The 16,184-nt window shown below is 36.0% G+C and overlaps 1 protein-coding gene across 2 annotated transcripts; it reads left to right on the top strand.

Annotated features, from left to right (window-relative positions):
- On the top strand, positions 1-14,371 carry nadkb (NAD kinase b). 2 transcript variants are annotated; one of them, NM_001080002.1, is given in 12 exon segments: positions 1-34; positions 982-1,242; positions 1,319-1,402; positions 4,059-4,188; positions 4,328-4,436; positions 4,576-4,661; positions 4,839-4,941; positions 7,039-7,193; positions 8,028-8,127; positions 9,094-9,251; positions 9,390-9,472; positions 13,458-14,371. In NM_001080002.1, coding segments are annotated over 11 exon segments (1,419 nt in total). In that variant the 5' UTR covers positions 1-34; positions 982-991; the 3' UTR covers positions 13,618-14,371.
- The last annotated feature ends 1,813 nt before the right edge of the window (positions 14,372-16,184 follow it).

Here is a 16,184-nt window from a genome sequence, read left to right as displayed (position 1 = left end):
AAAAGGGAAGTTCCGCGGCGTTTCCTGTCGTTTGGTAAGCGGATGGGAACTGTGTTTATTTAGCTGTCTGCGCGGCTAACTCACGGAAGTTTTGATCGATGGAAAAATCATGCTACTTCGTGTTTTCATGACAGTGTGTCAAATGTGTTAATGATTATTGATCTTAGTGACTTGCAAAGTCTTTGTTCGTAGTTAAGATGTTTTAGTATTAAGTAAATACTGTCTTTGTCGGTGTGAAACATCTTAACTTAGATGTGTAACGTTATTTTATCAGCTCTTATAGTGCGAGTTGTTATTCAAAGCTATTATAGTAGATAATAAAAACACGGACAGTTAACGCATGTCCACAGAATAGTTTTCTCAACATTAAGCTTTTAGTGCACATTTTAAATGAGCAGTTTACTGTATTTTATCTATGATGTACAATTTTTATGCCCTTAGTTACCTTAAATCACCTGATTTGTTAAGGAAATGTGACATTCTAGAAGCATGTATAAAATGCTGTTAAACTAGTGGAGTTGAACATTTAAGTATTTTTTATCAGATGTGAAATATGCATAACATACTAGCTAAATATTGTTTTATTTATTTTTTGTTCACAAAAGCCATATAAAATATCTGCTTTGATCAACAAGATACTAAAGTATGAGAATACAGGTGTTGTGTATTAAAGTATAATGCTGTCCGATAAAAAGAATACAGTATTAGGCTACCTTTAGTTTAAAAGTGACGTGAAAACAATTTCACCATATGTCTTGAGTAGCTCTACTAGGAAAGAATGAATTATTCTTGTTAAAAAATAATTAAAAACTTAGATAAAAACAACAGAACAAAAATATAAATGAAGTACAGTAACAGTACTGTGTTTTTGTGGATTAATAGAGTACTTTTGCTTTTGTTAATTCTCTGTTAATGTCGTTTTTTCCCCAGTTATCTTATAATGATGTTGACTAGGTTTATTATTATTTTTTTTTCCATAAGAACTGAAGGCATGGACGACGGGCTGCCCTCCAGAAAAGCAGAGGAGGGTGGCTGTTCTAAAAGGCCACAGAGGCAGCAGGACCGGCAAGGAAAACTTCCAAAGAAACGGAAAGAGGTGAAGAGGTCTCCGCGGAGGCCAGACTGTCCAGAACACCTGTCAGGAGGAAACGTGCATTGGTTGCCTGAGCAGCAAGGATCAGAAGCCTCTGAATCAGCTGAAGACACTTCCGACAGTTGCCCGAAAAGATGGGATAGGTGCAGGTAAAAAATATGCCATTAAGACCTGTTTTACTTTTAATAAAAAATGTGAAGTGACTTAAGTGCTTGGTTGTTGCAGACGAGGACACTTTCTACATGGACCATATCCTGCTACCCACTTTGGACCCAAAGCGTGCATTCTTCCCAACCCGACCTCAGTCATGTGAGTAATCATAGTTCAGTGCTTTTTAGGTAAGGGGTTACATCACATTTGTTACTGTTTAAACAATGAGTCAAGCAAATGATTGGGACAAGCACATACTGGATTCTGATTGGTTGAGTGGAGTTTGTTGGATGGAGCTGAAGGGGAGCACACTTGAGCACTGCTGTGTTTGTCATAACCTCTTTTACCGGAGTTTTCTAAAGCGCCCCTTCCTAAAACACAATGCCTGCTTTACACTCTCCGGGACAAACCACATGCAGAGGGTAATGTGGGATTTCATGGCTTGATATCTGATGTACTGTTTAGGTTAGTTATGTCTTGTACATTTTATTCGAAGATGGAAGATGATTTTGTGTAAGATTAAATTTTAGAGTTGCATTCATTTTGAGTTGCAGAGACCTAGCAGTCTGACTTGCCCATTCTTTGATTCAATAAAATGTGCATTTTATTTGTGTGTATTTAAAATATTGAACTATTTACACTATGGGCTGCACAATATATAATTTCAGCATCTATATTGCAATGTGCATATCAGTAAGTCACATCGCAGGATGTTCATTGTTGAGCTAGAATTATAGTTGATCAGGAGCCACAGTTCAAAATACATGATTTATGGAGTCACTGCAAAGTTGAACCCTAAAGGTGTGAGCGTTTATCATTTGCATCTGTTTCTAGGGCCTGTGAATGTGTGAGCATTTCAAAAGGCTTCTAGAATTGGATTATTTGTACAATAAAGACTATGCAATGCTATTTTAGGTTTGATTAATCATTTTCTGTTCCTGAATATGGCTAGACTCCCTGGAAAACCGTAAAGTAGGGCTGCACAATATGTATCATTTCAGCATCGATATTGTAATGTGATCATTCGCAATAGTCACGTCGTTTTGAGTCTGGATTATAATTGATCATTTCGCGAGTGTTTTTGAGGCCTATGACTGTGTGAGGGGTTTAAAAGCATTCAGGTGATTAATAACGATTAATGTTATTGAATTATTTATAAAACGAAGACTATGCATTATTATTTTACGTTTGATTATTCAATTACCGTTTACCTGGATACAGTTTGACTCCTCGGAAAACAATAAAAAGCTTTTTATTTAATTTGTATTGTTTTCTTTATTAAATATCTCTATACTTCGAGATTGTTCATTATATTCTATGTACTCCTATACACAGGGTGTCGGCGGGGCCTTAAAAAGTCTTAAAATGTTGTAAATATTGTGTTGGATGTCTTTAATAACTTTAAACAGATCTTAATTTTCCTCAGTCGACGTAAAGCTATTCAATTGGGTCAACATCCATCTAATTATCAATAATCCATCTTAAAAAACGAGGGGAAAAAAAACTAAAAACTTCTCATGATAAAAACAGAGCAATATATCGTTTTACGGTATCTTCCATTCAAACAAAAACTATTTACAGAAGGGTGAGTAGACCTAATATTTATAAATAGGCATGAAACTTAAGGTTTTATAAAAGAAATGCATTAGGTTGGAAATAAGTTATACTCAATTAATTTGGACCAAAAGCCAACAAATACTTATTTTTGATTATTTATGTAATAGCCTCCACAATTAATATATTTTTAACAATGTTTAACTTGTCATTAAAAAAAAGAAATATTATGTTGAAAATAAGTCTTAAATTTGACTTAAAGAATCCTGCAGAAACCCTGTATACAGAATCGTCCCAATCAATCTAAAATGATAAATTCTTTCCAAAAAGTTATTCAGCTCATCTAGCCAGATTGTATTCATATTGCAATATATAGGGCAGAACAAAAAAAATGTCAATGTTGTATTTTTTTCAATATTGTGCAGCTCTACCATAAAGCACAGTATATTTAAAAAAAAAATTCTCTATTGCAGAGGTGCCCAAACTAGGGCCCACAGGCCAAAGTTGGCCTATTGTAACCTTTGAATTTGCCCTCCATCCCATCTGAGAGAAGAGAGAATAATAGAGAGGCATGGGTGGAATGTCTTTAACTCAGAGATCAACGATTGTCCTCATCATTTTTTTATTCATTTTTATTTTATTGCTGTTTTATTGTTTCAATCTGATTTTTAAAAAAATGTAAAATCAAATCAAGGCAAAAATTATGAAGTTCTGTTATAAATGAGATTGTTTTGTTTTTACTGTGCTAAGTTCAATATAAAATTTAAAAATACTGTATTAATTAATATAAAGCAGTGTTTTATTGTCATTTTTAAATATTATTAAATAAATTAGGAAATTAGCAATGCCAACTATATTTAACTTCAACCCACTAGCCTCGATCATTTGATTTTTATCCATTCATAAGAAAACGTTAGGGCACCTCTGCTCTATTGTTTTTTAATGCTTGTAATTTATTATATTTATGCCTGATTATCTCCCCTAAAGAATTTTCCAAATCAATCTAACTTTAATGAATTCTTTATCATTTTGCTTAAACTTTTTAAAATTATTATTGAAAAATGGTTTAATCCTGAAATTGGCAGAAGCAAAAAGCAGAAGTCCACATTACAGTGCTTCCATTTGATCAGAATTGTAAGTTGCGCAAGGATTCAGGAGTACAAAAAAAAAAAAAAAAGGGACAAAGGGCATTTAGTTTTACTCTTTGCAGTGCAGTGGTGACACACACAATGTTTGCCTACTCTGTCGATTTTCCCCGCAGGCACATTCAGGATCCAGCTAGTCAGCGGCTCACCTGGAGCAAACCACCGCTAAACGTTCTGGTCATCAGAAAGATTCGAGATGAGACTCTTCTGGAGCCATTCAAAGAGCTTTGCAGGTTCCTCGTGGAGGTTGGTTACTCATAAGCCACACTGGAAGCAACACGATTATTTGATTTACTGGCACTATCGTACATTTTTTTTCCTTGTGTGATTAGATTGATTGTTAAATTTGATTATACAAATTTTATCCAAATTATTTCACCATCAGGAGAAACATCTCATGGTTTATGTGGAAAAGAAAGTTGTGGATGACGGCTCTCTCATGAGCGATGAGTCATTTTCAGCCATCTGCAATCAACTGTGCACATTCAGGGAAGGTACTGTAACCTTATAGTGCTAGGAACTCATTTTTGTGAGGTTCACCTGATTTTGCATAACCATGGCACATCATTAACCAATAAAAGATTGGATGCATTAGGCAAATGAGTGACCTATCATTGTGTTTGCCTTGTACAGGTTATGATGACATCTCAGACTGCATCGATTTGATTATCTGTTTGGGTGGAGATGGCACTCTTCTGTATGCATCGTCTCTTTTCCAGGTATTTTTCTCACCTCATCTTATTTGTTTGTTCTTGCTAGGTCATTCTCAACTGCTTTCCTGAATATGCTCGCTGTGTTCCTGAGAGAATTTGGATATGCAAAAACTAGTTATTCAGAGAGCGATTTAAGCATCAAATGTGTTTTTAACATCCCGGTGTTTGTCTCAATTGTTTAAGGGCAGCGTTCCTCCCGTCATGGCGTTCCATCTGGGATCTTTAGGATTTCTCACTCCATTCAAGTTCGAGTCTTTTAAAACTGAGGTGGATAAAGTGTTTGAAGGTAAAATTATTGAAGTTTTTCAACCATCTACAATGCCAGTGAATCACTCTATGTGATCAAATTACACATCAGGGGGATTAAGGGCATACTCTCACTAGGTACAGTTGCATTGAACAGTGCCAAAACGTCATGTGTCCCCCTCCCCTCTCCGCCGACGACCTGCACTCACCCTGCATCTTTACATTCTGAACCAAAGCACGCTTGCATTATCGATGATGCGACTGATTAGTTAACAGGAAGAGAAGCGCTCTCACTCAGCAGAGTTGACATTGCTTTAGTAATATCGTTTTGTATTATTTTTAGTCATTTGGGATGCAGTGACATGCAGTCAAATATTTTGCCAAACAGACTCACAACTTTCAATGCTCATAAATTATTAAGTCCTTGTGCTGCACATATTTGGAGGTTTGCTGAAGGTGTAACTGATTTGCAGTGAGTGGTTTGCATCTTTGATAAACTATGACAGTTTGTGTTCATTTAAAAGTAAGAATGATTAATAAATCCATAAGAAACAGTTCCTTATATATGAAGTTGCGTCTTCAGTTTCTGGCTCAAGCACGCTTTGCACTCACACTACAAGCGTACCGCTCCAAAGCCCTTTGGCACACCTCTTCCAACCGGGCCAGGGCCAGCCAACTGGACCGCACCTAAACCAGATTTTGAGCACTCACACTTGTCAAACGAACTGGGAAACACGTCTGGGCACGGTTCAGATAGCATAGTGTGAGTGCACTCTAAATAATGCCTATTGTTAGCCATTGGATGATTCACTGTATTTCACCTGCCAGTGTTTGATTTAAAATAAGCACAGACACATTTTTGCCTCCCTACTTTTAAAAGATTACTTCACCCAAAAATCTGAATTCTGTTATTAATTTCTCACCCTCAAGTGGTTCTAACCACCTGAGACCTTTGTTCATATTAAAAACACAAATTAATATATGTTAGATAAAATCTGTGAGCTTTCTGACCCTCTATAGACAGCGATGGTCCTGAGACATTAAAAGAAAGGAACCAAAAACATTGTCGAAAACAAAATTGTTTCTATAGTTTTTAGCACACAAAAGTTCTTGGAGCTTTGTATGATTATAGCTGAACCACTGAATGTAATGTAATGTGTATTTATATAGCGCATTTATCGTGTATGGCCATACACCCAAAGCGCTTCACAGTCATGAAGGGGGTCTGTTCACACCACCACCAGTGTGCAGCATCCACATGGATGATGTGACAGCAGCCACAGGACAACGACACCAGTTTGCTCACCACACACCAGCTATTGGTGGAGTGAAGAGACATTGATAGAGCCAATTTGGTGGATGGGGATGATTGGAAGGCCATGATCGTAAAGGCAGATTGAGGGACTTTGGCCAGGAGACTGAAGTCACATGGAACATTTTAATAATGTTTTAGCTTCGTTTCTTGACTTTGTAAGTGTATTTTAAATGTCTCGTGACTGTTGCTCTTGTATTTTATTTAAGACATCTTTGAATTTGTTCTGAGTAATAAGAGAAAGTCTCAGGGGTTTGGAATGAGATTATTTAATAACAGAATTTTCATTTTTGGGTGAACTGACCCTTTAAGCACACAAAGCGTTTCACGCTGGGTTGTCAACAACCCCATCAGGCCTGGTTTCCCAAGAACTATTTTTCCCCAGACCTTTTTTCTAAACTCAACAAGAACACCAAATGACTCTAAAGTGATTTAAGTCATTAAACAATGACAAAAAAGGGCTGTATTCAACAAAATCAACAGCTGGAGGACGGAAATTTCCATGATCAAAGCTGTATTTTAAATGTAAAACAGATAAAACATAGATAATGTGCAAGTTACCTAAAATTACAAAAAGGTCTAATTTACGCATGATAGCTAAACATGCTACAGTATATAATGTCAAGGCTGAGAATAAAAAACAGTGAATAAAAAAGTGTTGCTAACATTGTCTTGTAGCACTTTAAAATAAAATATTCATTTGTACATACACATGGTGGAGTAATAGTTTATACTTCAGCTAAAAACCTAAAGCTCTGTTTTTCTGTTCTGTATTGTGTTGTAGTTGAGATGTTGTTTTTGAGTGTTTGTGTCTGGCTCTTGTAGGTAATGCTGCCATCATCCTGCGCAGTCGTCTAAAGGTTAAAGTGGTGAAAGGCATGTTCCAGAGAAACGAGCAGCTCTTCACTACGCAGGAGAATGGAGTAGTTCCTCACAACCATATCAACAATGAGGCTGGCAAAATAACTCTACAGCTACAGGTAACACAATATTCATAATGTACTTAATGAACAACACAAAATCAGCAACTTGCAAGTGTCTTTTTTTTTGCCAGCGTGTTTTGGCAAACAAACCTGTTTAAAGCAAACACATGCAGATTTAAACTTCAATAATAATTCACCAATCAATAAGTTGGTAATGGATCTGGTGGTATAATCTGTACCAGCCACAACAACAGGGTTCATACGGTCATGGAAAACCTGGAAAAGTCATGGCATTTTCCAGGCCTGGAAAAGTTTTGGAAAAACAGAAAAACCCACAAAGTTTTGGAAAAGTCATGGAAATTAGTTTAACAAATATATGTATACTTAAATTAGGGCTGCACGATATTGAGAAAATCTGACATTACCATATTTTGTATTTCTGTGATGTCTATTGCTACGTGAAAACTATTTCACCAGATGATTTAACAGGTTTATTTGGATTGATTGGGGGGATTTTGTAGAGGAGTGAATCCTGAATAATATATAACAAATAAATATACAGTTTTCAGGTATTCACTCTTCTGGTACAGATATTGAATAATCAGCACTGCATAGTTGGCATTGTATATTTTAATATTGTATATTATATAAATCTTTATTAAAATTACAAAAACTTTCTTGTGGCCGGATGTTTTAAAATTTTAAATATTGAAATGGTCACACAGTCACAGGCCTTAAAGGGACAGTTTACTCAAGGATTAATGTAGGAGTTATTCAATTATATTCTTTTTGTGTTCATTTAAAAAAAAAAATGCATCTGGGTTTGTTAGATGTGTTTGTTCATCCAGCATATTGTATATGAAATATGAGTGTTCTCTGTGTTTTATAAAGGTGCTTAATGAGGTGGTTGTGGACAGAGGGCCCTCGTCATATCTGTCTAATGTTGACCTTTACCTGGATGGACGCCTCATTACTTCTGTACAAGGAGATGGTGAGCTCATACTGACTGGCCCAATCAAACGATCCTTCTCTAAACAGTGTTTCTGAGAGCACTTTTTATCTTGTCAACATTGTTATCATAAGCCTATGGAAACTTATTTTAAAAATACTATTTCATTAACAACAAAAACTTAAATAATAAAATGTATTTAATAAAGTAAAGTTTAATAGAACTAAATTTAATTTAACTGCAATTTAACTACCCAAACTAAAACCCAGTTTAGCCGCCTCAGCATTTCTAACTTGCATTTCTTGCAATATTGCTTCTGAGCTCTTCCCATGTGGTTTTCCATTCAAAATAGATACAAAAGCTGCTAAATAATATGGATCTTATTGCGTAGTTTATTTCTTTATCCTTTATTACTAAAGGCTGTATTCTATTAAAAGAAAGATTTGAATAAAGGCTCTTATTAACCTTTTATTAATCAATAAATATCACATTTTTTATAATATAACATTGATCTAATAAAAACTCAACAAAGTTAATAAATTTTTTTTCAACATTTGAAGCGACTCAAAACCTTTTATTAAAGTTGTCCTAAAACTATTCAAAAATAATTATTATTGTCTTAAAGTATTTTTTAAAAACATTGCTCCCCCTTGAATGTATACTGAAATTAAAAGCATTTATTTTATTTTGTAATAATAGTTGATTTTTTTTTTTTTTTATATCCAGCCTTGTTGAACATATCAGACTCCAGATGAGGTTTCAATTGTAGTGTGGCTTTGAAATTTGCATTATACAGCTGAGAAATGTGAAAAAATGTGTAAAAAAAAAACTGACTGCATCATAGCCTGACTGTTGTTGTTGTTGTTGTTGTTGTTGTTGTTGTTTTCAATTTCTTTAAGTCCAAACCGATGTCTCGATACATCATGGTGTTTCTTATTTGCCTTGCCTTGACATGAGCGTCCAGCTGACATGAAAATAGATGTAAATGTGTGGCTTGTTTTTGTGCAGGTGTAATAGTTTCCACTCCCACGGGCAGCACGGCGTACGCTGCTGCAGCCGGAGCCTCCATGATCCATCCCAACGTCCCTGCCATCATGGTCACCCCCATCTGCCCTCACTCGCTCTCTTTTAGACCCATTGTGGTGCCTGCCGGCGTGGAGCTCATGGTATGAGTGGGAATAAAATATAAATTACAGTATAAAGTATAAAAACATACATAAACGATTTCAGTTTCATAAAATCAAGTTATTTGTTAACATGGTTTTAATAGCTTCTTCTCACATGAGTCTGCATTTATTCTGCAGATTACACTATCACCTGATGCTCGCAACACAGCCTGGGTCTCATTTGATGGCAGGAAGAGGCAGGAGATCCAGCATGGCGATAGGTGACACTTTTTTTTTTTATATATAAGCCTGTAAGCAAACAGCATTTACCATAATCCAGTGATACAATGACAGCTGTATTACAGTTATGGAAATGAGCATCAACAGTGTCAGTGGATATTATCACTTCACCTTTGTACAGTTCAGATGATGTTAGCATTTTTAGTGTCAAAGGAGCACTTCATCTTTTTTGAAAATAGAGCTAATTTTGCTATATCCCCAGAGTTTTAAATCCATTACACCAATCTTCAGGTCTGACAGAGGCACTTTTAAGCAAGCTTTCACAATGATATAATGCAGCATTGTACTTGGTTAGCTAGCTGGAGACTATTTTCTGATGCTGCTTGTTAGTATTGTGCCTGCTTCAGCCATGTTACAGCAGCAAATTCCCTTGATCATTACCCCTGAATGAGAGTTTCTACACCAGGGGAGCCCAAACTCTTAAGTTCAAACCCCAATCAGACACACCGGGGCTAGCTAATCAAGCTCTTACTAGGCTTTCTATAAACACCCTTGCAGGCGTGTTGAGGCAGGACACAGCAGGAGTTTGGACACTCCTGTTCTAGACATATCAGCTTAGAAGATAGCTTTCTGGATTTTGAATTATTATCATTTTGATGATCTAATGTTTATTCGTCTTTCGGGTGAGATGTTAAAGCGAGGTCCTGACTCTCTGTCGTCATTAAAAATCCCATGATGTCCTTTGAAAAGAGTAGGAGTTTAACCCCGGCATCCTGGCTAATTCTGCCCACTGGCCTCTGTCCATCAGGGCCTCCTAACCCTCCCCATATCATAATTGGTTTCATCTCTCTGTCTCTTCTCCACCAATCAGCGGTTGTGTGGTGTGCAGACCTGCGCAAAATGGCTGCCGTCACGTCATCCAGGTGGATGCTGCACACTGGTGGTGGATGAGGAGATTCCACTTTATATGTAAAGCGCTTTGAGTGCTCAGAAAAGCGCTATATTATTGTCAGGAATTATTATTATTATTATTATTATTATTATTAAAGAGGCTGTATGTGATCTTTTGCATATAATAAGGCCTTGTCACAAAATGCAATGCGAGTTTAAACACTTTCACTCTAAACACTGGCCTGTTGCAAATTGATGCATCAAACAGTGCATTGTCTCATCCTGATCACCACTTTATTTCCTTATTCTCACACATATGAACAAATACTGTAGTCATTTTTTAACAAATACTATAATACTGCAGTTGCTCAGTGGTTAGTATGATTGCCTCACAGCAAGAAGGTCACTGGTTTGAGTCCAGATTTTTTTTGTGTGTGGAGTTTGCATGTTCTGCCTTTGTTGGCCTCGTAGGTTTACTCTGGGTTTCACAGTCCAAAGTCTTGCGGCAAAAGTAAATTAGAGAAACTCAATTGGTCGTTGTGTTTGAATGGGTGAGTGTGTGGGTGTTTCCCAGCACAAACACCTTTAAATTGAAAGAATAGTACTACACCTGAAATACAAACCATTTACTGCTAGCAACATGACTTTTGTGAAGTTTATTCATAATCTAATTTCGAGAGGATCACATGACTATGATTGACCACAGCTGGTCCCACATTAGCAATCACATGAATCCAAATCATGCAGAATCATCTTCATCATGAATGATCCACCCTAGCTCCTCTCCCTTTTTTTCTAACATAATACAGGGGAGATCTTGAGACTTACCTGAGCTCAGACTCCCCTCTACCCCGATGAAACATGAGGGAGCCCTCGAGGATCTTCTGAGCTCAGAGCGCTCTTCCTCTCTGCCAAACAGGCTTTTGCTTCTCAATCATCAGCTAAGTGTGAACTCTTGAAATTAACTGAATTACTGTTGAGTCTCATTTTCTCTGGCAGTATCCTACAACAAACTTTTTTTTTCTTTATTCTTTTACACCAAAAGACACTTGACCTCTTTCTACACTGGTTTTTGTACCACCAGTATTGCGTCTTTTGGTCATGTGATCTATCCAAGTAAAGCTCATGATGTTTACATGCTTTCAAACGGTTTACACACTACTTTTACACTCCTCCGAAGGCTTCTTTCCAAACTTGACTAATGCTCGACCTGAACAAGGTGTGTGACATCACTTTGAAGTTAGCAATTTTGAAAGATTTATATCAGCTTGTTTTTCAAGGGCATTTGCAGATTAATCAGATCATTTAAAGTCTGACTAGTAATTTCCCTCTTTTACCCACATTAACAAGAGCTAGGAGCACCACAAGGAAGTATCCTGTCACTGCTATTTTTAGTGACTCGGCGACATTGCGAAAGCCACTGGAAAGAATGTCATTATAGAGACTAATACAAAGAACCTGAACAGGAAACTCAACAGCCGTTAAACAGGGAAGACAAAAACAGAATTTTTTTGTGCAATAATTAGCATCTACCTCTGCCTTTTGGGTACAGAACTTTTTTTGGATGCAGAATGTTTCGTCCACAATGTGAGGAGAAAACTTGCAAACATACCGTACAGCATTTCAGAGTCACACTGCTAGTGATAAAAGATTTCTGTAATTTAGGAAGCTGAACGCTTTCTGTAGTGTACAGGAGACACGGCACAGAGCAGATTGATTGACAATGGTCTACAGCCAATCGCAGAACACAAACCGATGTCAAACTACACAAAAAAATCAGTGAAACTGAGAGACTGCGAAAAGTAAACGTAATGGCAAGGGTCGAGACCACTGTATGTTTGCAATCTATGAACTCTCCAACCTGATTCAGAGAGAATTTTGCAGGGACAAAAAAAAGTTCTTATTTCTCACATAAACTGAAAATATCAATGGGCTGGGACCATTTATATTGTACAAAGTTTTTAGACATTTTAGGTTAAAACATATTTACGAATCCAAATCGCAAATAAATAGCCAGATTTCCTTAACTTAGCCATCTTCATCTTGAAGAATCCCCCATTCCCTGACTTCTCCCCCCTTTATTTTTCTAGCATAATACTAGGGAGTTCTCAAGACTTACCTGAGCTCAGGCTCACCTCTCCCCGTATGAAACCAGAGGGAGCCCCAAGCTTGAACATCTTCTGACCTCAGGGCTCTTTCCTGAGACAGCATGCTAAAGCCATGGCTATTTTAAAAGTTTTTAGACATTTTAGGTTAAACCATCTCTTTGTAATAAGATGATGTGGGATTTCGTAATAATATTATCGTAATAATATTTTCCTAATATACTTAACCACGCCCCTCCATCTGTCAGTACCTCAGACAGACGTGATGTGAGAATTGAATTGAAAACACACAGGATGCACATTTTCAGGTTTTTCCAGGGCAAATATTTACTTATTTTTCTTAATGACACACACAGATGAATTGTTTGTCACAAAACTAGCAATGTGAGCTAACAAAACCAATATGGTTAGTTTTGATTTCAGGTGCTCTTTAAAACAGTCACCCTGCATTTGTTTTATTTGACAAAATTCTGAAACTAGAGGCTTATTTTAGATCTATTAACAATTTATCTTAAAAGCAGATGTCAATCAGAGGAGCTGACAAACTATATATACTACAAACAAACTCCATTCAGTGAGCCTAAATGTCTGGAAAAACCAGTTTTCAAAGCAATAGAGCTGGATTGTTTAACTCGATGATACTAAATAGTCCATTTCATGTTGGCACAAGTTTTGACGTACCATGAATCAGTCTTTACTCTGTGGCGTGTTCAGTTAATAAAAGTGGAAGTTTGTTTCTCCACTGAGCTTTGATGCTCTTCAATTTTATAGTGAAATGTGTGGCAAAAATATCAGATGGGTTTACATTAGGGAGAAATGATGGTTTCCCATTCATTTCCAACATGAGCAACACTCAGATAATCTATTTTCCTCCTATTATTTAACTGTTTTGAATTGTCGATTGTTTAAATGGGAATGATATCTCTAGCTCTGCCTTCTATTTGTTGTTCTGATTATGGTCTTTGGCGTGAATGAGTTGTAACTCTCTGTGGAATCTCTTCATCGTCATAGTTTGTTTTTCTTTCCACAGCATTAAGATCACAACCTCCTGCTTTCCAGTCCCCTCCATATGCTGTCATGATCTGGTTTACGACTGGTTTGACAGTCTGGCTCAGTGTTTGCACTGGAACGTCCGCAAAAAGCAAACACGTCTAACAGACGCCAGCGACTCCTCCGAAACTGAAAACTGAAGCATCACCATCAAACGCTCGCAGGCTGTTCAATTCACATTCCAGGAGTTTCTTTGCCTTAGAAATAATGCTTTAGTCAGAGGTTAGCCTGGATTGCTCATCATTTGATTGCAACAGGACGTTTTGTTTGGTTAAGTGTATGTGAAAGTGTCATTGTGTTAGAACAGGCAGAGATGATTCTGTTTTAACTAATACATTAAATGAGCAAGGTTTATTTAACATCATATTGTTTTCTGCACATTCAGCACTTCTAAATTGTTGCTTGAGAAACGCATTAATGGATTAGAAATGAACGGGAATTAACTTTTCCTATGAATGTCAGTTGAATAAATTTGACCACAAGCACACAGAAAGCTTTGTGTGTGTGGTCTGTTATGACAGTAGTTCCTCATTTCATGTAAAAAACACGACATGTTAAGTCAGGCGGGAGTCTGTCAACACCGAGCAGTTGTGGAAGCGCTCTGTAGCCCCCCTGTGGCCATACCGGATGTTGCTGCACGTAACGCATTTTTAAAACCCCTATTCGTTAACTTTACCATTTAAGTTGGTTTTTATCCAATTGATTAATTTTACAGATGCTCCGTATTTTGCATTTCTTATCAAATAGTCCAAGTCCTGCAAAGTCATATCAGCCACAATCTAATATAGCTGAATGTATCTGGTAAGCTGTTTACCTTTTGATGTAAATAAGAGATCCTATAAAAATGTATTTGTCTTGTTTGTATTATTTCAATAAAAGTAATGTTGGATGTTGTTTCGTTTTTGTCACTTGAAAACATTTCAGGGACTCTTTATTAAACTAATGTTCTCATGTAAAAAAGAAAACCAATCCTGTGTCATTTACACCAGGTATGAATATTACTGTGGAAACCGCCCTGATGAATCAAATCCTAGAACCGCCGCTGTTCATAAAACCACTTTATCCTCTATTTTGACAGCAAAGGCATAGTTTGGGCTTTTTAGGTTATAATTTAGATTTATTTACAATTGTTAATTTTACATTTTGACATCTTGTAATTTAACTGTCTTTTTCTGACTTTACAACCCATAACTATTCATTTATCTATTTCATTAATCTCATTAGTTTAACTTTATTTTGTTAATTTTACAACCCATAATTTAAAAAATCTTGACTGTCAATTTTGACATTATCTCATAATTTTGTCTGACTATTTGTGTATGACTATTTGTCTTGATTTTTTACTTCACAACTCAGTTTCACATTTTTTGACTCAATTTTTCCATTACTGATTTCTGTTCTTCAACTGTACTAATAATTGTAAATTTAACTGTCTATTTTGACATTTTATCATGATTCTGACTTTTTTTTTTAACTTTACAACTCATAATTTTAAGTTTTATGATGTTGACACGTCTCGTAATTTTGACTTGTTTTCTGACTTTACAAATTAAAATTGAAAAAAAAAATGTACCTGTCAATTTTGACATTTATCTCGTTATTTTTGACTGTTCTGACTTTACCACTCATAATTAAAGTTTTTAACTTCATTTTGATATTTAGCTTGAAATTTTTACTGTTTTGTTTTTCTGACTTAATAATAATAAAATTGACTGCCAATTTAGCCATTTATCTCATAATTTTGGCTTTCATTTGTTCTGACTCTACATCTCATAAATGTGACTTCATCTGACTTATAATTTAGATTTTCTAATGCAGAATTTTGACTAGAATTAAGGCATGGTTTTTGTTCCATGTATCATTTAGTTGAGGTCAGGGTCTTCGCACTAGCTCACTCAAAACGATACTTCTGCTAGTTTACGCACACTTATTCAAACCTGTGTGAACTTCTTCTGTTGAAAACAAAGATATACTGAAAAATGTTTTTTTTTTTTTTTAATGTATAGTATTTTTCAGTATTTGTAAGGATGTCAACTAGTTACTAGTTTCTTCAGAATATCTTTGTGTTTAACAGAAGAGAAATTCATAAAATTAACCAGTTGAGTAAATGCTGAAGAAATGAATCGCAATTAAAAGATCAGTGTTAGCTAGATAAAAAGTGGACAATAATCACTTTAAAAAGCATAAGTAAATCTAAAAGCCCAGAGTTTAAGCTTTTTTGATAAAACCAGCACAAATCACTTGTGTTTCTATTTTTATTGCAATGAAAGGATACAGATATAGTTTCTGACAGACAAATTATTCTCCAGATATTGCAAAAACGACAGTCCTCAACACTGATCCAAATACGGACGATTAGTTAGTTGAAGATGCTGACCACATAAAAACAACAGAATAATGGGATTTCATTTTGTTTTTAGAAATGCTGCAACTACATGTTTTTACATGAGCCAGTAACAAATGAAATAACCTGCCAATTAAAAAAACAAAAACAAATCTGGCACATAAATCATCATCTTTATCTCTCATAAAGACAATAAAACAGAAAACAAAAGTGAGCGAAGATCCATAGAAAGTAAAAACAAACGTCTTTAGTTCCACGAATGGTGTCAAGCCCAGTCAGTCCAGGTCTTCAAAGTCAACGACGGAGGACAAAACACAGCATTTCTACAGGAACCGACGAGATCATCTACTTACAGACGTGGTT

Source organism: Danio rerio, chromosome 2 (genome assembly GCF_049306965.1).
Source record: "Danio rerio strain Tuebingen ecotype United States chromosome 2, GRCz12tu, whole genome shotgun sequence".
Classification (NCBI taxonomy): Eukaryota; Metazoa; Chordata; class Actinopteri; order Cypriniformes; family Danionidae; genus Danio; species Danio rerio.
The sequence above is the reverse complement of the archived record's forward strand: the minus strand, read 5'-3'. Positions and strand labels throughout refer to the sequence as shown.